The sequence below is a fragment of the Agelaius phoeniceus genome, chromosome 8 (assembly GCF_051311805.1).
Source record: "Agelaius phoeniceus isolate bAgePho1 chromosome 8, bAgePho1.hap1, whole genome shotgun sequence".
NCBI lineage: Eukaryota > Metazoa > Chordata > Aves > Passeriformes > Icteridae > Agelaius > Agelaius phoeniceus.
In genome coordinates this window covers 25,900,301-25,921,017 of record NC_135272.1, presented here as the reverse complement: position 1 = coordinate 25,921,017, position 20,717 = coordinate 25,900,301, and the positions used below count along the sequence as shown (strand labels likewise).

The window sequence follows — 20,717 nt, the reverse complement described above, 5'->3', positions numbered from 1 at the left end:
CACACACAAGGTTATGTGCCACACTTGCACTACTGGAAACTCAGGTAGGTTTGAGGGCATAAACAAATAGGGTTCATAATGGCATACTCTCCAAAATTCAAACACAGTTTTAAAGTTACTGCCATGTACATATATACATATATTAAAAAGAAGATTTAAGACTTTGCAGAATCTAAAAATATATTGTGGGGCCCCATAAACTTGCGTAGGATGGATACCTGGAAGTTCTGTTCTGTGATTTGTACTAAACAACTTGCACTCTATTTAGAATGAAATGTTGGTATTTGCTTCAGCTGTCACCCTGAATGCACAAATGTCAGCTGCCTGTGTGCAAATCATATCTGCTACCTGTAGCAGCAGAACCATTGGGTACAAAATATCCTATTATGGTTTCCATGATGGATAAGGAAAAAAATTAATTGTGGATCAAAAGGTTGTGTTTAGGACTCACATCTTGGTAAAGTAATTGGTACACTTGTTTAATGAAAAAAGGTGCCCACAGGTAATTTTTTTTCATTTCAGTGTGCATTTTAAAAGCTCTTGGCTCCTCCATGTGGATATTTAAAAAGAAGAAGTACTCTAGTAGAGGATAAAAAAAACATCAATCTGCCCAGTAAAGAGGGAAAAAAAGGAAGAAATTATCAAGCTAAGGGTAAGAAGTTAAAGTGACACAAAGTCAGAGAAATAAGTTTGAAGACAAACTCCCGAAGCTGAGGAAATATCATAATGTAAAAATCAAAACCTGGAGCAGAAATGGTGAGAATATTTACAGCTCAATGTGCTAACTGTCTCCATCCCAGCTAATTTAAGAATGATTCATAGCAGCTGGATAAAGCAGAGCACTTTTAGATGGATGTGAGCAATGGGCAAGAAATGTCGATTAGATCACTTTCTGGCTTAATATGCAACCACTCTGCTGATATTAAGAGCAGTGAGAAGAGAGGTTGTCAGCACTCACAAGCTCACAGGAGACATACCTAGAATGAGACACAGTCAGCATAAAGGTGTAAAGGGCAATAGATTTATTTCTCATTTTCCCATTCCCTGAGGACTTTTGCAACATACAGAGAAAATTACCAGGAGTTTGAAAAAGAGAAATAGTTGCAGTTCTTTCATTCAGAGGAAATCCTAAAGGATTGCATGGTTGTTCAGAAATAACATTTTTCCAGAGAACTTTTCCTCCCCTGTAATCTTGAACATGTTCCATTCAACTGTTACAGAACCAGAGGCTAATGAATGGCACAGGAGGTAGGATAACCACTGATCTTGCTTGTTGCTTTTGATTAGACTTGAAAAATAACAAAAGTATCGTAACCAAGTTTCCAAATAAAAGATATTTGAAGTATACTAGTTCAAACTTATAGAGAATTTTGTTGATCCAGATCTGAAGGCAGAATATTTTGTCACTTTTTCTCCTGAGAATGTGACCACCTTGCTCACAGATCAGTGAAACAGTGGCATAAATGGGTGAATTGGTGATTTCTGGGTAGCCTTAACTATATATTTATTGTATAAATCTGTGACATGTGGATTTAAATATATTGCAAGCAGAGTCAAGGTGCAAGTGTCACTGAAAGCAATGGCAGATGCTCTGTTGTCAGGGAGAAGTGTGGACCTGAGCTGGAATATTAAGCAAACCTGTTCCAGTCCAAAATATAGGAATTTTATATGCAAACTCCAAACTTCAAAACATGAGAGCATGTTGCTAAATTTCTATAATTAAGAGAAGCAATAAGAGAAGAGTGACAGTGTAAAGCTCTCTGGCAGACGGTAATAACTTACCCACACAGGAGGTTCCATCATTAGGAACAAAAATTTGTTGACCATTGCTGGGTTTGAAACCAGACATACATGTGCAGTAATAACTTCCCTCTGTGTTTGTGCAATTGGCATGCTCTCCACACGGCTGAGTAGCATTTTCACACTCATTATCATCTGCAAGACAAATGATGGGAAAATATATTTACATTTGATGATTGAAGAAAGCAGTATTCTATAAGCTTAATTTGGCTCTGGTAATTCACTTGCATAAGCCTTGAATGCTGAGCTGGCAATCTTGGTATCTGTCTATAGAGTTTTCCCATTGCCAAGGAAGTAATCAGGTGTTCAGCAGCATTCATCTGCCCTCATCATGTGTGAATCAACAAGTGAGAGATCAGTGGGATGCTGAAATGAACGGTTTAATTGGATGTACACTTGGAATAAAGGATTGAGACAAGTGCGCGTTCTGCCATGGTTGTAATTGATAACATTTTTTTCCTATCCAAAACTCTACAGGTAGAAGCTCACTCTGAGGATGTGTCTGGGAATTCTGAATCATAAAAAACAGAGGTCAAAAGACTATAAAGAAATCACCCCCTTGATTCTCTGACATCAAAGCAAGACCACTATAGTTAAATGCACATTTTTAACAGACTTTTTAAAAGCCTGTTTTAAAAGACTTTCTATGGTATTTCTCAGCATTACTGTAAAAACAGACTTACAAATTCATCCTGCTGACTGGCCTGAGTCTTCAAGTATATTGTTTTTTTCTTAGCTCTCCCAAGTGTCTCAACAAAGGGATCAGCAAGATTCATGTCTTGAGCCTTACCTCTTAGCAATTGCTCTGCAAGTCATAATTTTTGTACCTGAAAATTCACATGAACAATTTTACAGGGCTAACCCCAGGCCTCCAATGACACAGTGAAAAAAAGGAGTGATATACACAAGTTTGAGACTGTCATTATGAGCATGGGGATCCAGCAATCCTAATCAAAGGTCAAACAAAATCATAAACTCATGCTTTGAACTGCATAGTTGATCTCCTGCAATGACTCAATAAAACCATTTCCTATCCAAAATCTTCCAAGGTTTCTGTTGTCTATTGAATAATTTTCAGACCAAACTTGAAAAAATATTTCAAAAGCTTTCTTATTCAGGCCCACTATTTATCAAACTGAGAAAAACACTCTCAATACTGATAAATCCATCTTTCCAACAACCCATTTTTTTAAGTACCCCAAAGCTTTGAAAAAAAAAAATCAATGAAAGTCTCCCAAAGAAGGTGGCACTCTTGAGTGGAATTTTCTATTTTCTACACCATGAGAAAGGAAAAGAGTTAAAGACTTTCTGAAATGTACTGGGATTTTGTTCCTGTTCTCAAGCAAAAGGTACTCATAACATGATGAATGACAGGAAAGAATTCTAACAGGGAGAGAAATAAAAATTTATTGCAGAAGAGAAATGATTTAGGAGCATGACAGGGAGAAGAAATATGATTTCAGAAAAGACACCCAAGGATGAGCTTTAGAAAGGTGCTCCTGCTTCCTGATGGTCAGTGTTCTCATAAGCTGTTTACAAAGATAGGATGCAGATAAGGAAAGTGGCATGCAAGCTGGGACAGTGACAAGATTAAAGTACAGCAAGAGCCACAAAGCCTTGCAGGAATATATTTCTGGAATAAAACTTCGTCACGACCCCCAGCATAACTCAAACAGGACACATTTTGATATTTGAAGTCTGACATGATTTTCAGTGTGGCTCAGTTGACTCAGACATGCAAATATCAATTCAGAGCTGCAGTTTTCCTCAGGGGAATTTGGGTCAACAGTATCAAATGGATTATGCTCATTAAAACCAAAATGTAATGTAATTTAATGAGGAATCCAAGTATAAAAGCACTGTGCCAACACACGTCAACAATATTTATTCCACAGCCTTGGTATTCATGAGAATACAGCAGAGGATGTGTATCATTTGGATCTTAAAGAATGCCAAAATAAAACCTAATTAGTATAAGTGGAATTATGATAGGGAGGAAAAAGTGTGATGTTGATCCCAGTTTAAAAAAAAAAGCACGAGAATATGAAAAAATCTGGTTTGTCATGTAGCATTGCAGAGACTAGGTCCCAGAAAACTTTGCAAACCTTAATTACAGGGTCCAATTCTAATGTATTTTGTGTGTGTCTGACTCCTTTGCAACTCAAATTTGCCTAGCATTTAGTGACAACAAAAAAAGAGTGGACTGCCCTATTCCAGTTAGGTGTAAAATTAATTTGGTCTAGGGAAAATATTACAGATTCTAGAAAAGAGTATGTGTTGACTTAGCAAAGCTCATGGGATTGTAGTCTTGGAAAATGAGAAGTAGAAGGTCACTGATAGCGGCAGGACTAGATTTAAAGTAGAGGAACAACAGAGCTGAGGAGTCTAAAGGCTACATGCAAGAACATTTATTTTTGATTTTTTTACTAGGAGTTCAACTTCAGTCCTTGATATCCAGCAATATTGCCTTTTTTTGGTGGTCCAAAGGATTTATAAGCAATATTAAAATGACTCATACAGTGGTTATCAACAAATTCTCTAGAATTATACCTAAATAACTTCACTGGATTATTGGTGTTTTTCCTCAATATTTATGATGTCTGCAAGGGATTTAATGGTGACTCTATGGCCTTGGTAAGCTTTCTTATTGAGAGATCTTTCAGATCATTACAGGAACATTTTGAACATTGAAGAACAGCAGTAACTTACATTGCAAACACAAGAATGAATATTTTAAAGAGTTAAATTCACATGGAGCTTTCATTTCACTATTCCCATGGTCTAAAGTAATACTGAGCAGACTGTGCAGGGGGATAATTTACTGGACCACATCCTGCTTGCATTGAAATTAATGACATAAAAGTTACTGATGGAAGTAGGCTATGGAAAACTACTAGGTTAATGAGGAAGGCAAGAGAAGAAGTTTGAAAAAAAAAAAGAAAGGATTTTCATATACAGTCTATCTAAGCATTTCTTTTTACACAAAATATTCTACAAGATAAAAAATGATGGCAAAAATAATATCGAGTTCTCTGTGTAAACAACCTGAATTTTTTATTCAGACAGCACTCCAATGAGGAGCCCAGGGGCTTAAAGTAATATTGCAAATTTTACATGATTTATAATGTCATTGGATTTGTGATTTAAAGGATGTCAGGAAAAAACAATGGGATTTATAGATGAAAAAAATGTTTTCCTAACAAAATTTCCTGCCTACGCAGAAAGGATACTATAAGTGACAGCACTCATAGAGTCCACCTGCTTTGTTGTTACCTAATTTAATTACAGCACATGCATTTAATGCTGCACAGCTACTCACTGAACACTGCAGGCAGTATTTCGGGAAATATACATTGCTTTAAAGATTTTTTGTCTCCAGTAAATTATGAAAAATTTGGAGACTTTAGAGGCACGACCAGCCAAATGACAAGGTTAATTATCATGGCTAAATGGTAATGCTACATTCAAGTCTGTTAGATACAGAAGGCATTTCCTGAATAGCTGCACTTGAGAAATGACAGTGGGGGCATGGACCTGGTTGTTGGGATTGGTTGGTTTTTTTAGGTTGCTTTCCATTTTTGGCTAGTTATTTTTTTACATGGCAGTTCTATGATTTGGATTGCTCTAAAATCTCATCATTACCAATGAAAATGTAAGGAAGATTATAAATAATTTCCAAGGGAATTTGTGTTGAGTAACTCAAAGATATGTGGGAGATATAGCAATGTGTACCTGAATACTGGTAGGATGTTTACATGGTAGAGTTGTATAATAAAATCCATTTTCCATTTTTACCTTAAAATTACAGCGAGCATGTATTTTACTGTACATAAATGTCATAGTTAGATAGAATCAACTACTGTTATAGTAATCAATGTAATGTAATCATACCTCTGCTAGTCTCTTGAGAATGTATTATAGATTTTTAAAAGCAAAAAAAAAAAGAAAAAAAATGAAAAGTTATACACCCCTCTAGAGCTCCATTTTGATTTGAGCTAGTAATTCTGTTGTCAAACACTTGTGCTCATTAATATGAGTACATTTTTGCATAGAGAGAGCATTAAATTATTTTAGAAACTTTAAAGCATACCAATACAAAAAAGAAGAATGATTTATGGATTTTAGGGGCATGATGCACTTGGAAGCTAGAGGAATCTGCTAAGATTTTAGGAGGAGAAAAATGAACCTGGAACATTTCCTTTGTTGGATTCCATGTCCCTTTTAAAGTGCAAGATTTACCATGTCATATATGGTAAATATATGGTATTTTAATAATGCGTGGTTATGAAATGATAACCTACAATTGGAAAGCAGCGACAAAAGTACATAATCTGCTTTTTTTTGTGATAAGGATTGGAAAATTCTTTGAGTTATCAATTTTGGATAGATGATTTTTGTAATACCGCTTGTGTATTTACATGAAAAATGTCATGAGGAAAAATCTTTTAGTAATGGATTTATCAAACAGCTATGAAGGATTTTCATTGTGCTGGGCACATCTCTGTGATAGACTTTTTGATGATATGATGACATATAATATGAAGAGTTAGTTGTGGGGTGAAACTTGTCATATTGATTCACAATCACACAGAAGTTTTTCTTGTTTTACTTTTTATAGATTTCTAAATAAATTGTTCCTCCCTTCAAGTAACAAACAAGGTGGAAATCCAAAGTTATACAGAACGATTTGTGCATTTTCAGTCCTCCCCAATCCATGCAAAACGAGATTTTTGTAGAAATGAAGAGAATATTAAAGACACCTGACCAGAGCTTGAGTTTGTTAACCTGAGCCTCACTGGAACAAGCATAGGCCCAGGCTGTGATTTTTAGGAGTTTAGTGAAGCCTGATGTTACTGTGGACTACAAGCAGCTCTTACACCACAATATGTGCACCTCCTATTTAGTGCGTTCCCCGCGTGACAAAGTTAATGCAATTAAAACATCAACAATTACTTTTCCCCTAATCCACGCACACCTATCTGTGGAAAGCAAGGCTGTAGGCCTCTGGGGCACACCCATCCATCAAGATGGACCCAGTATCTCTGGGACACAGCAGTCTGAGCGCTGGACAGCAGTGGGAAGGAAGGAAATGCAGCCAGGCTGGCTGGGGAATACATTGATTCATTGCATCCGCTGCTTTCTGACAGTAGCCTCTGCTGCCAGAGCTGCTATGGAGCCCCTGGGGGAAACGAAAACTACCCTTCCCTAGTGTAACCCTCATGGGAGAACAGGGCTTGAAGTGCCTCACTTAACCCCTCAAAAGCAAGGAAATGAAAGGCTTCCTGTAAAACAAATTCCAGTGCTACTCCCCCCGCTGTGCTCAGCCTGTCTGGAGGTCTCAGAACAGTGGGTGATTTTACATACATTACTTCTGTGCTGCAGGACTGCATCTACTGCCATCAAAGCCCGAGTTAAGAACAGCAATACCATTAACAACCTTGCCTTTCCTTTTTGTGATTTGTTTCCATTAATGGCAATTTAACACAATTTGTTTATGATTCTCCAAAGATTCAGCGTTCGAGCTTGGTCTAAATCAGCATGAAAGAGCAGATGCTTAGAATAACCACTAGAGACTGTAGAAACTGGGCTGGAAATCTCATTTAAATATGAATTGCTTTCATAATGGGCCTGATTCATCTTTGTCCTACACCTGGGCAGGGAAGCATGCAGTTGCTGCATAGGAAATCTTACTGCTGCAAGCTCTGCCTTGTTCAGATTTCACATTTCTCTGCCACCTTCAAGAGCTTTTCACAATGCCTTCTTGGGATGTTTTTGTAGCTTGTTGGGAGTTTTTCACCAGTTTTGACTTGATGGCTCTAAAACTAGCTCCTATAAGGTCTTAGTGCAGCAAACAAATATTTTCTCTCACACAGGCTACGTGTGTATGAAGGGATGATTTCAGATCAGCAGTTCTTTCATGTCTGGATGAACTAAAGGGCCTCACAACAGAAAATTTGCTTAGTCCCAGTTTAAGGAACAGAACAGAACAGTCTAAAAGAAGGAGGAAAGGAAAGTTTCCTACATATTAAAGTTACACTCAGGTTGAGTTTCAGAGAATGGACAAGGTTTGGAGGGGTTAATATATTATCCAAACTGTTTCCCTCATCTCTTGCTGATATTTCCAGACATTATAAATTAAACATGAACAGCATTTATTATCAGGTAAATGCCAGAAATGAAATTGTCATTTTGTTTAGCCACATAGAACATCCTGCCTTTTCAACACTTGTGAAATACCAGAAAAAGGCAATGTATAAATTGTGATCACTCCTATGTGAAGCATGGGGTTGTGCTGGGGTATATATCATTAAAGGTACTAGTCCTTGACTGGAAACAAACCATTTGCTGAGAGAGGCATCTGCAAGAATTTGAGAAGGAACAACATGCATAAATTAGTGAAACTGAAGTAAAAAATTAAATAATTGAAGGAAGGAATAAATATTGCATGGTCCTGCCACAGTTTTTCCCCAACACTTCCTCCGCTGCACCTCTGGAGAGCAGAGGCCCACATGGAGTGTATCAACACCCTCTGATCACTCTCCCAGGAGAGACCTCATTGCTGTACTGACCAACAGAGATTCAGCAAGAGAATTCAGAGCTGCAAGTGCAGAGCATCAGTTTGGGTGTCCAAACCACAAATTAGTTATTTATTGTCTGACTGACACCCCTTCCCTGACTGGGTCGTGAGGGTAAGACCCACAGTGCTGTGACGATTTTCTCCTGCAGGCAAAACTTGGAGCTGGTCAAGCATCCCCTGCTTGTGGAGAACAGGGTCTCAGGAGCCTGTCAGGGATGTGGGTGTTGAGCACAGCCCAAGAGGCAGCTCAGGCACAAGGGACAAGGAGCTGCCACTCACTCGTCAGGGTAGCAGAGCACGACCTCCTTGTATCTGGAGTACTCCAGGATCCCCTTCTGTCTTTCTCCCAAGACAAGAACACAGCATTAATTTACCAGCTAAGAAGCTGGTCTGATGGTTAAAATGCAATGCTAAAGAAGGAGAGAGATTGTAGCAGAGTAATGTCAGAGACAGTACAGTGGGAAAAAGCCCCTGAACAGGCTGAAGATGGTCTGCTGGCGTTCCAAGGCTGGTTTTTGAGGTGAGAAGTTGTGACTAGGTGAATTATTTGGAAAACTGGTTAATAGATACTGAATAGGAGTGGATAAAAAATTATCCCAATTCCAGTTCCAGTCACATGCAGCTCCTGGTTGGTTATACTGTGAACTCAAACAACACAATGCTCCCATCTGACAGGATGTGAATAAGTGAGATGTCACTCAAATCCAAACATTTTGGTCCCACGCAAGAGATTAGACAGAAGGAAAACAGCTTAGGAAACAGTCTGATTAAGGGGGAATAAAAACATCCAGGCAACACTGTCCTAAATTTCAAAACAAAAAAGTATATTTAGTCAGAAAACACAGCCAGGAAATGCATCAGCACTTTAGACTTGTAGATGAAATCCAGAGTGGGGCCATCATGGTGTGGGTGAGCAAGATGTGAAGAAGGTGTAACTGAGAGAAAACACAGCTTGACTGAGGCAGTGGAACATTGAGCATTATCTGATGAGCTTTATCAGACTTGCTACAAACATGCAGCAAAGGCTATGGGAAGAAATGGTGCTGTTCTACGTCAGGATATGGGCTTATCCTTCAGTCACTCAGGACTGCATCCTGGGGTCTGGAATGTCACATGGCAACAGCAGCACTGTGTTCCCACTGTGCCAGGCATCTGGGGCTGGAAGCACACAAAAGCACCTGTGCTGTTCCGGGAGCCTCTGCAAAGCACAAAGGGCAGTATCAAATATTTAACATCAGTGACACTGTGAGGTGTGTGAGCTCGTGGCACAGGTGGCACACAGTGATGGGCACAAATGAGCAAATACATGGGGCTCTGCAATGATTCATAAAATAACTGCTCAGGCACAGAGCTAGCTGGTAAGGGTAGTTTTAACTGGAGTTGATGGGATCCATTTGTTTGGGGTGGTTCATATTATACATTTGGGAGCCAGAAATTACTACCAGGCTGCTGAGTTCCTCCCTGGAGTGGGCAGACAGGTGTGTTTGAGCTAAAGGACGAGCTCAGGTTCATATCTAATTCTGAAGCACGCTTTCCCCTAGCTGACTTGCTCCATTGCTCCTTGTGGCAGGCTCAGAAATACCAGGACTGTTTTTGCATTTCTTTCCAAGTGAATATGCTCATGTTTGGTTTAAGTGTGTGAAAAGTCTGTTTCCATAAAGAGCCTGACCTCAAAGTCACAAATGCCCAAGGAGTGGCCCCCATTAACCTACACCATTGCTACTACAGGAGCAAAGGGGCAAAACCTGCCAAGAGCAGAAGTCAAGAATCAAGATCACATTGCTCTTCATCACCCACACTGATTTAATTACAAAACCCAACCTCAGTATCCTGGCAGACACCCACAAATGTCAAGCTCGCTACTCCAGGATTAGACAGAATGCAATTGAGACATATCATTAGTTTCTTGGTTCACCTCCTTCAAAAACAAGGAATTAACACAAAGTGGAGTGCAGCTGAATGGGGATATGCTGGATTTGAACTGCTGGCAGTGTGCAGGTATCAGGGTTTTTCTGAATGCTACCAGCAGAAATGTTTTAGAAACTTTGCTTATTAAATTACCAAATTTCCCATTTAGCTTTCATTTTTGTTGCTAACTTCCTTGTTTTCACTGAAAAACATCCTTTAACTGAAAAGTAAAACAGGACATGCACAATCAGAATATTTTTGTTTAAAGGAAAGTAAGCAGCACAGCAGTCCCCTACTGAAAGGGATTGCCAGTAGATAACCATGCCCCCTCCTGCAGAACTGAATGGGAAACCAAGTAGAAGTTCTGTTTCAGCACTGCAAATACAACTGCATTAAAAAAAAAAAAAAAAAAAAAACAAAACAAAGAAAACCAGAAATACAACCAAACCCAAACCAAACTACAGAAATACAATATTGGCATTCTAATTTCTTGCAGATTTCCCAATGCATTTTCCATCATTCTGGTATAGAATCAGCACCATCCATGAAAGTAGATTTATCACAATGTGAGAGTGAAGTCTTGATTACATTAACTCTTTTTTCAGAGTATTTACTTATTCTGTGTACACATATCTGTCCAATACTCAAATAGCCACTGTATAATAATATTAAGGAAAATAAGACTCAAAGTATTTCAATTATCAATGCACCTGGTTCTTGTTATTTCCAACACTAATTTCTCGAAACTCTACTTGCAGAACACATAAACTCAGTATGACAGAATTTTTTGCATGTTACATCAGAACCAAAAACACTCTTGTAGAGGACAAATTCTTCAGTAGCTGCAAAGAGGTTGTACACTACCATGCACCAAATCTTGTGATCTATCTGATCTGCGTGCAACAGATGCTAAATGCATCTAAAGAAAGACAGTAGAACTACAGCAGGATTACTCTGTTAACGACTAAATCCCAAAAGCTGCCAGGTGGATGTCTCCTACAGGCAGTTCCAGAGGGTATCACTCAGAGGCAGTGATCTCTCTGGCTCCCCCAACAATGACCCATCAAACAGCAAGTGAAACACTAAGCTAGAGGTCATGGTGAACATGAATTCCTACATCTCACATTTCCAGACTACCTTCCTGGTCCATGAGAGGTAAACTCTCTCTGTTTACATTTCCCATTTTACCAGCATTTTTGCAAGAGAAAAGGGAAACTGAATTTTACTTAGAAAGTTTTTGCTAAATCCTAAATTTAGAATCATAGCATTAAGACTTTCTTTGGGCAGCAAGGACAGCTAGACATGTAGAAATGACAACTGTGCTTCTCAGTGTTCAGCATTTGAATCTGCTGCTTAATAACAGGTTGCACCTTATGAAGCCCAGGTATCACTGTGTTACATTTTTTTTCCAAAGGACAAATTTATTGCAAATAATTTCCTGTAACATATCTGAAAGAGTATTAAGAACATTTCTTGCTTTTGAGATGTGTATTATGTTCCATTTTGGATTTAAAAAGCAGAATACAATAAAAGATGTGGTAAAATTTCATTGAGAGAAGTAGTAACTCAAATAACATGGAAGTCACATATCAAACAGTGACTACAAAAGCTATTTTTTTCCTGTTGTGGAAGAGTGCTCATTGATTTCTGAAAGCACAGGCTAATTATGCTCTGAGTGGATGGAGTACCTTAAGGAGTCTGGTCTGGCCATCACTAGAGATCACTATTTGCTTTTGTCAAACCCAACCTGCAGTACTAAAGACAGGAGTATCTTGACAAAATTTGATTGCCATCTAACATTTGGGAGGTTAGATGAGGTGACCTAATCCTGCTCTATGAAACACTTGGACCCATATTGCTCTAAGCTAGTATTAGGGTTCGGCCATTATAAGAAGACTTTACAATAGTGAATAATGGTTTTATTTATTTTATTTTTAAAGTAAAAAATGACATGTGAAATAGTTATCTTCTACAGTGGCCCACAAAGCTTTCATGTGGCTTGATGACTGTCCTTTTTATATTAGTCCTATTTGTGAGTTATCCCATTTAAATGTTCTGGAATTCAATAGCTTCACTTCTGGATAATAGACTAAATCACAAAAGGAAATAATTTCAATCTATAACTGAGAAAGGCCATTAATTGCTGGAATCCATCCAGTCTCCAAACCTGAAGATATCAAATATGGTCTGGCAAGGAGGAGACAATTAGGCTGAGGAATTCTACCCAGAGGGAAAACATGCCAGCATTATTTCAGCTGGACTAATGACTACAACAATAACCACTGAAGTATTTGCAGCTACTGTCAATGCTGTAAGTATTTAACTCCATGGTCAAAACATCTTAACTACTGACAGTGATATTCTCAGAGACTGACCCTAGTGGATGATTTTGGGAAAAAAAAATCACTATAAAATCATGCAGGTTTTGGTGATGTGTACTCCCCACAGCCTCCCCCCTTTTTTTTTCTTGTGATGTGAATTAAAGCTAAATGTAATGATAGAAGTGGAACAGGAGATTATAAAACTTAGGAGGAGTTAGATCTGTGGTACTGCTTGGCTCAGTTAAAAGGTTGCAGGTATTTGGATGATTATAATCGTTTTCCCATATAACAGCCAAATATCATAGTGGAATTTGCTCCTTTGAAAAGCATCTAGCTCTCCTCCTTTCTGTAGCAACCTCTTCCAAAAACCAGACTTGGTCTTAAGGCCAAATTTCCTCTTTCATCTCTCCCTCCTGAAACATACAGCTTTGAAGTGATGGAACTCATGGTCTCCTCATGCTAAATGGTCTGGGTAGCTCTTTCTGGACCTTTTTTCTAAGGCATAAAATCTGGAAAATTTTAGCTTCATGTCAAACAGCAGAATGAGTTAACCTACTCAGATCTCTTAATGAATTTTGAGTGTGAGGGGAGTACATGGCATCCTAAATCAATCTAAAGAGACTTTTCCCTTGCTGACTACACTAACTTTACTCTTCATCAGTTAATACATCCTATGTTGGAATAGTCTGTTTATTCATAATCACTGTTGTCTACATGAATTTGTAATTTTCTAGTGAAGGTTTTTATTCTTAGAAACAGGGGCTAAGGACTCTATTATCCCAATGATACAAAACACTTAGTAGGCAAAAAACAAAAGTCCATTGAAAGCGCATCTCAGTTTGGACAGAAGTAATACTTGTACCATCGGTATTAAAGTTGAAATGCCATAAGGAATATGGAATAAAAACACTTTTAAGTTTGTTCACCATAATACAACCTTCCACACAAAGTGTTATTATGTCCATTTTATCCTGGGAGTCTGGCAGGAGGAGGGTGTGGATGTGTTGTGAAATTGCCGTGTATCTTTTGGCAGTGGGAGCCAGGCTGTGTGCCACCCTGTGGGGCTGCATGAGCTCAGAGGTGTGTCCCATCACAGGCAGTGGTGCTGCAGCAGTGCAGCTCTCAGGCCAGGGTAATTTGCCCTTTAAATCCAGTCTCTATTAGCCTGGCCCTGGCAGCACAGCACAGCTCTGCTCGCTGTGCCTGCCCTGGCTCACCCAGCACTGCCCTCCCTCAGCTCAGCAGACACCTGGAGGAAAAGTCCCAGTGACACAGCACAGAGAAAACACTGCTGCCACTGGTTAAAGTGAGGGGTATAATTTACATACTGAGATGAGAGAAAAGGAGGATTGTCATAGGGTACCGAATAAATGCACATAAAACACAACAGATTTCCACAGACTGCCATGCTGAGGTTCCATCCCTGAGGGGGAGGCACTGCAGAAACTTTCACCAGTATTGTTCCCTGAGTATTACTCAGCTTCAAAGTTCTCAGTTGGAAAGGCTGAAAACTTGCTTCCCAAGAAAATCACTCAAAAATATAAAAAGAACCTTCCCTTCATATATTGAAATAAACCCCTCAAAGTAAGTGCCTAGACCTAAGTTCAAGCAAAAATAATCAAGATAAATATTACGATTACTGAATCAACTGAACACGTAGAAGAATTGGGTAGATTTCTGCAGCATGTTAAGTATCCCTGAAAATTGAGCTGTTTAATTGGAAATGTGGTGAAGTGCTGCAAGTTGCAGTAAAGATGGTTACTTTGTTTTCAATCTAGGAAAACCATTATATCATGTATCATATGTTTTATTCATCAAAAGAAGTCATTGCCTTTTGTCCTCTGCACCTGCCTGTGAATGCATCACTACAGGCAGTTCTATAGAACAGTCTCAATTTTGCTCCAAAAGTCCTAACACAATCAACATACTGAAAATCCCAGTTTCAGTTTGTTGGGAAATGTTCTCTGTGCTTGAAATTGTTGCAAATTTTATATTATTCTAAGCATAAAACATTTCACTTAGAGTAGGTTTATACCTCAAATCTAAATTCCAACTATGGACACAAAAATAGTGTTTAAAAAGACATTTATTTTCAAATGGTCAAGCTGTTATATACGAAAATAATATATAAGAGCTCAAATTCTTACACCAGCTGCCTTGGCTCCAGATCAGGCAGTGTAAAGTTAACCTCCAGGACCTCCTCCAGAGACTCACTGAAAGATCTGGGATACAGCACAGCTGGAGCCAGGGAAAAGGGCATGCTGGGGATGGGACAGCATGCCATGCTTTGGGAAGGCTGATATTTTACAGAGGGCTGACTGTCGTTCAGAGGAGTGTTTTACCAGTCCTAAAATCTACACAGGGATTTGAGTAAAGAAAGGGCATGCCTTTCCTCTTAGCTGGTGACATCCATGTTACAGCTGCTAGAGACAACTGGCAGAGTCACCCTGTGACTTAAGGCTCAGGCAAGAAGGAAAAATTGTTTTCTAAGCAGGCTTCACTTTTAGGCCATTAAACTGAAAGATAATGATCGGTTTTTTGAGGAGCAAGAAATTCTTTAGAACTTCATTTGGTGCCTGTTCTAGCCAAAGGCTGCTGTGTTGTGATATTTTATGTTTAAACGTACCCTACTCTGACAAGCCACCAAAGTCTTTAAAGTCTTCTCATCTTTATTGCAGACAGTGCTTTGATCTCAATGCCAGAAAAGGTCAACACAAGAACTTCAGAATTAGACTTGTTTACATCCAACGTAAAACACAAATAAATGAATGTGGCAAGGACATCTCAGGCAGATTAAATAAGGCCACATTTTCCTAGTTCCACTCAAAATGGTTTTGTTTTTGCCAACCATTGTGCAAGCAATATCTTCATCAAATCCAATGAAATTCACTTATTGAGGCACTTTCCCCCTCAAAATGTTTCATCAATCATAGCCCAGAAGGGCTCTGTCATAGGATAATTGCAACTTGGCATACCAACAAAGAGCATCCCAACATCCTCAGCTTCCTTATCTATACAATAGGCAGGGATGACAGCCATTTTATTAGCTGAGATATTGTTACCCCCATCAGATAAAATAGCATGTTTTGTTGCTTTGATGTTTTCTGTCAGCAGAGCAGAGCTGTTGTTTCCAACTGCATGTTTAGAGAATGGCTGTGGTACCAGCTTATGCTCCCCCCCAACACCCCTGCCCAAAACACCTCACAGAGTGAGTCAAGGGATGTACTAATTGCACTTTATCAGAAAGGAATGGGAAGACCAAACAGAGCTTCTGCCACAGTAATTTCTAGCCAAGACATAATTGTGGAGTCATTTCTTGTCTGAATACTTTTCTTTGAGGGAGAAAAAAATCACCAGAGAGTGAATTCCCTCTGAAAGCAGCCAGCTGAGAAGCCACACAGAAATGATTTCAGCCATTCCTATTCCACTGTCTCCATATACAGTATTATTAATCCACAGAATATTTAGTGAATTAAAATAACATTTGGGGTAACTACTTACCTTTAACAATTTTCCACAATAACAAAAATTATAGCATTCGAAATTATAGCACTAAAAATTTGTATCTTGCTTCCACATGCTTGGTTAGATCATGCAGACTTTGAAGGCTAACAAAAAATCTGTCATGCAGAGCAATATGCAAACCCATTTAATTTTCTATTTAAATTCTTCCTGAGAGAGTGGACTTTTCTTGAATTTCAAAATAGCAAGCCTGTTAACCAAACTCCAAAGGTGGAAAATTCTGCTTGTCGACACCAGGCTTATCTCGCTGCACCATCACTTGGGCAATAATTATATGAAGTGCTGTAGACATAATTTAATAATTCAACATTTGCCTACTGCTACTGAAGACTTCCCATCTATACTAAGCACAGGGAAGTGCTCTGGACTGTCCAGTGGACTGCATGACAAATACTGTCCACATCTTTTATGACAGCAGGGCTATAGCACGCCACTTTGTGATGAGGGTGTTGTTGGAATGATTACAGGAACAGCACAATTAAAAGTCATTAACCCAGCAGGAAATTTCATCTTTGGTGGATTCTCAGCAAGGGGTTGCCCCTGATAACAAAGAGCAAAGTAAGCAAGTGTAAACTGTTCTGACAAATACCAGCATCTCTGTTGACCTTCACAGTTGCACACATGCCATGTGCCTCTAGAGAGTCAGGCATTTCCATTGATGCTCTATCCAACAGCCCTGACATAATGACACCTCTCTCTGCCACATCTCCACCCACCCAGCCCCCAGCTCCTAAGTAATTCCCAAATGCAAAAGGTGTGTTGCTTCCTTTACACAGCAGTCTCCTTTCCCGATTTTCCATCTCCACACATGCTCCTGAAGCCACCTCCACAACCAAAGGTTGTGAGCTGGATGCACCCTTGATTATATGACCTTGAGAGACTCACAGATTTCATTTTCTTTTATTGACTGTCCTATAGACTCTGGGTGGAAGCCTGTGGAATCACTTAGCCTGCCTTTGTCTCAGTTCCCCATCTACCAAATCCTTTCATTTACCTTGTCTGTTTTGATTTAAACAAAATGAGCTCAAACCCTTAAAGGTCACATTTGCTTTGATAGCAATATGAACTCATTTGGTACCTTGATCTTGTTTGGGTAAGCTTAAACCACATAATGAATCTTAAGAAATGAAACAAACTGAAACTTCCTTTCAAACACTGCTCTCCAGAATGTTTTTACTTCGAGCGAAGGACGGTGCAAGATTAAGTTGCACAGTTAGAAAGGTACCTTATTACCCCATTAAAAAGCAGAGCTAAAAAGGAAATTCTGCCATGGATTTGAGTGGTTGGGAGGTTTAACCCTGAATACCCTTTTGGTATTACAGAGAAGTTACAAGTTCCTCATGCTTGTCTTTAAGCCCTGTGAGCTCATTCAACAGATGCCCTCCTTGCAGCAACCTTCTCAAGCAGACTAAACCATGCTCTAAATAAAAGTTCCTTCTATTGGAAAAAAGTGTTCTAATGTAGAATCTAAGGTCAAATTTGCAGACAAAAAGAGGGTTGTGATAGTCTATTTTGAGCAGAATTACTTGTTATTACTCGTTATTTTTATGCATCAATGGGCACCTAAATGTTCAAGTGCTCAGTCTTTAGAAATGCCCCCAGTATATGAAATGAATACTTCTACAACATTCAGTATTTTTTCTGCTTAAAGCTTTAGCTCCTGAAATCACATTAACAACTCCAAAACTGAAAACTTAAACAAAACCCCCCAAAACCCAAGTACCAGCAGCTCCTAGCAACAGAAATTTTAATCTATTTTAAATGAAAGAAAGTCAAATATTTTCACGGTTCCACTTTCCTGGTTTGTAGGACAATGTATACATGAAGTCTGATCCACAGATACATAACTTGGCAAAAAGGTTCTACAAATCCAGTGATCCTACTATTCATTATATGAAATTCTTTGTTTTTTCAACTTTTCAGACACACCCTGGGCACAATGCCTATTAAATCTCTTGAAAATTTATAAAATATCAAGTTACATAATTGTGCCTCCTTGTTTTGTTGATGCATTTCTGAAAACCTCTTCACAAGAATGTGACAGATGATAAACTAACAATAAAGAAGAAAGAGACCAGCAAATAATCAAGGCAAAGTCAACGACAGGGAATCACTCATTTCATTACCAGTACATATTTCTTCAAACAGAAGCTTCTGACACACTTCAGTCTTGCAGCTCTGACTAACACCTGCTGACAGACTTAGCTCATATCTGTCTACCTGCTTCACAGAGAAAATAACTGTATAAGGATCCCACTTTGCTTTCAATATGTTTCATTTGTTCTCCTGCCAATTGCTGATCTCTTGTCAATTTACTTTCAGACTTGGAAGAAAATTAAATGGTTTGATGACATATTGGTATTTTATCTTTGAAATGCAAAATATGTATTTCAATGATCTTAGAAATGTTTCACTTCTTTGAAATGTTTGCAATTGTATGATGTTGGACTTGATCTCCGTCTGGAACAAAAGAGTATAACTCCATCTAACTAATTGAATCTAGGCAGTTTATCACAGCTGGTGATCTTGTCTGTGGTTTTTTCATTGATTAACAAAGAATATATCATATACTTATTTAGAAATATGCAGTGTGAAAGGTGATGACACCCTATATCCTTTAGGCATGCTTGAAAATACCTGTTCTAGATGATTATCCAAAAATGCTTCCTAATAGCCTTAAATAGTCAAAATGAAATGACAGAACTGTCATCACAGCAAATCACATAGGGAAAGAAAAATGATGCCAGCATTAACTGCATCAGCCACCTGCTCTATATAGGTTATTAAAATGATGGAAACAGTATGTTGGCTGTTCCATATATGCAGGCTAAAACCCCCCGTAGGTCCAATGTTTCATAATACTAGCTGTAATTTACATGCCTGTAATTTATACAGCATTTCTCAAAATGCTGGCTGGAAAAGACTGGCTACTGACTGGGGTACTCCATTTCCTTTCTCTGTGATTACTTCCTTCTTTAATCACAACTCAAAAAAAGGATTTTGGCACCAAAAGCACTTTGACAAATGCCGCCTTGTGATTCCTGATATCAGGACTGTCTTGACCCTGCCAACAATAAGTGGGGCAGTCTTTATTTTGTAATGATGCCTCAATTCCACTGAAAACTCATTTCCAAAGGGTTGGGGTCCTATAAACACCTATGGGAGCTTGTGCTATGATCAGCACAGTAGCAGTCACTTTTGTTCAAACACAGGAAGAAGAAAAGGAGAAAGACATGAAGGTAATGGCAATGTCCTCTTCATTAGCAGTGTTTTAGCAGGAAGGAGTTTGGAGGCAGTCTTAAACAAACCTGCCCTCCCCTCGTCCTGAAAAACACACCAATCACCCAGCTGCAGGCAGTGTCTGAGCAGAGCTTCACCCCGTCCCTCCTACCGAGGCTGCTGCAGGTGGCAAGAGCAGCTCAATCTCCCCGAGCCCAGGAGTGCATCTCTGCAGCTGGGCAGGTAATGCCTCATGTGCCAGTCTTGATTTCAGGTTCCTGCCCTAGGGACACCTAATATATTTTATCCAAGAATTGTTTAAAGTAAAATAATCTGTCACATAAATGAGTGGAAAGAGGCTCATTTTAGGAGCCACTGCCACTGTGACTGACCAATATAGATGAAAGTGCTCACATTTAGGCTTTCTTAACCCAAAGCAGTGGCTTTCCTCTCTTTATGCTAAGTTTACCCATCTGTAAAGCAGACACATTACAGTTTACCTAACTCAGAGAAATGAGATAATACAACTTTGGCAAAAGAAAGGCTCCATCACATTGCTTTACTAGACATAAAATGGTAATATGAATATATGATTTTAAATCAACATTAAGATAGTGTAGACTGTGGGACATTTCTGATATTGCTTTTGCTGGATAATGTAATTTATTTTCAAACAGGTTTCTAGAAGTGCTTGATATTCCACAAAGTCGGCCTGTGTTACAAGATGTACATAGCTAATCTGCTGAGAAAAGAAATCATAAACAACACTTTATTCCATATTATTTTATTCATGAGAGCATTTTCCAATTGGTGCAATCTTGAAGTATAGATTGGATCTTGGGATCACATAGCTATGCCAACACACCCCTAAGTTAGTCTGCTTTAAACATTCTTAATTTCCAGAGGAGGAAGGTGGTGCGAAATATTTAAGGCTGGCATATCTGGTTTAAAACACCCATATATTTTCTTTTCTTTCTTCTTTTGTTTTTGCATATTTTCATAAGGGAAAAAAAAATCTCATTACACTATTACCCATACTTTCCTATGTGAGTATTCTGTGCAGGGTATTAACTGTATTAGCAGTTAGTTTCCAGGGTGGAAATGACAGCATTTGCCTCTGATTGTCCCAGCACAGGAAGTATGACTCTTGGGAGCTCTCAGAGCAGGCACCCACCACTGCCAGAAACAGAGCAAGATTATATTGCTTCTTGCAAGAGGAAGAGCTTCTTGCTCTTGAGTGAGATTATATTGCTTCTTTTTCTTCTTTTTGTTTCCCCAGGAGCTGGACTGACATTTTTGTAATATGCATTAAGTGCCCGTACATAACTTACAAATTAGCCATCACATATCTTCAGTAGTATTGTTTTCAC

General features: G+C 38.8%; 1 protein-coding gene across 3 annotated transcripts in view; it reads right to left on the bottom strand.

The window, feature by feature from the left end:
* Positions 1–20,717, bottom strand: part of ADGRL4 (adhesion G protein-coupled receptor L4) — a 72,364-nt gene that overhangs the window by 33,716 nt on the left and 17,931 nt on the right. For all 3 annotated transcript variants that reach the window (XM_054638363.2, XM_077182336.1, XM_077182335.1), the window contains one exon: positions 1,783–1,935. In XM_054638363.2, the coding sequence (XP_054494338.2) occupies positions 1,783–1,935 (153 nt within the window). The remainder of the gene's footprint in view (positions 1–1,782; positions 1,936–20,717) is intronic.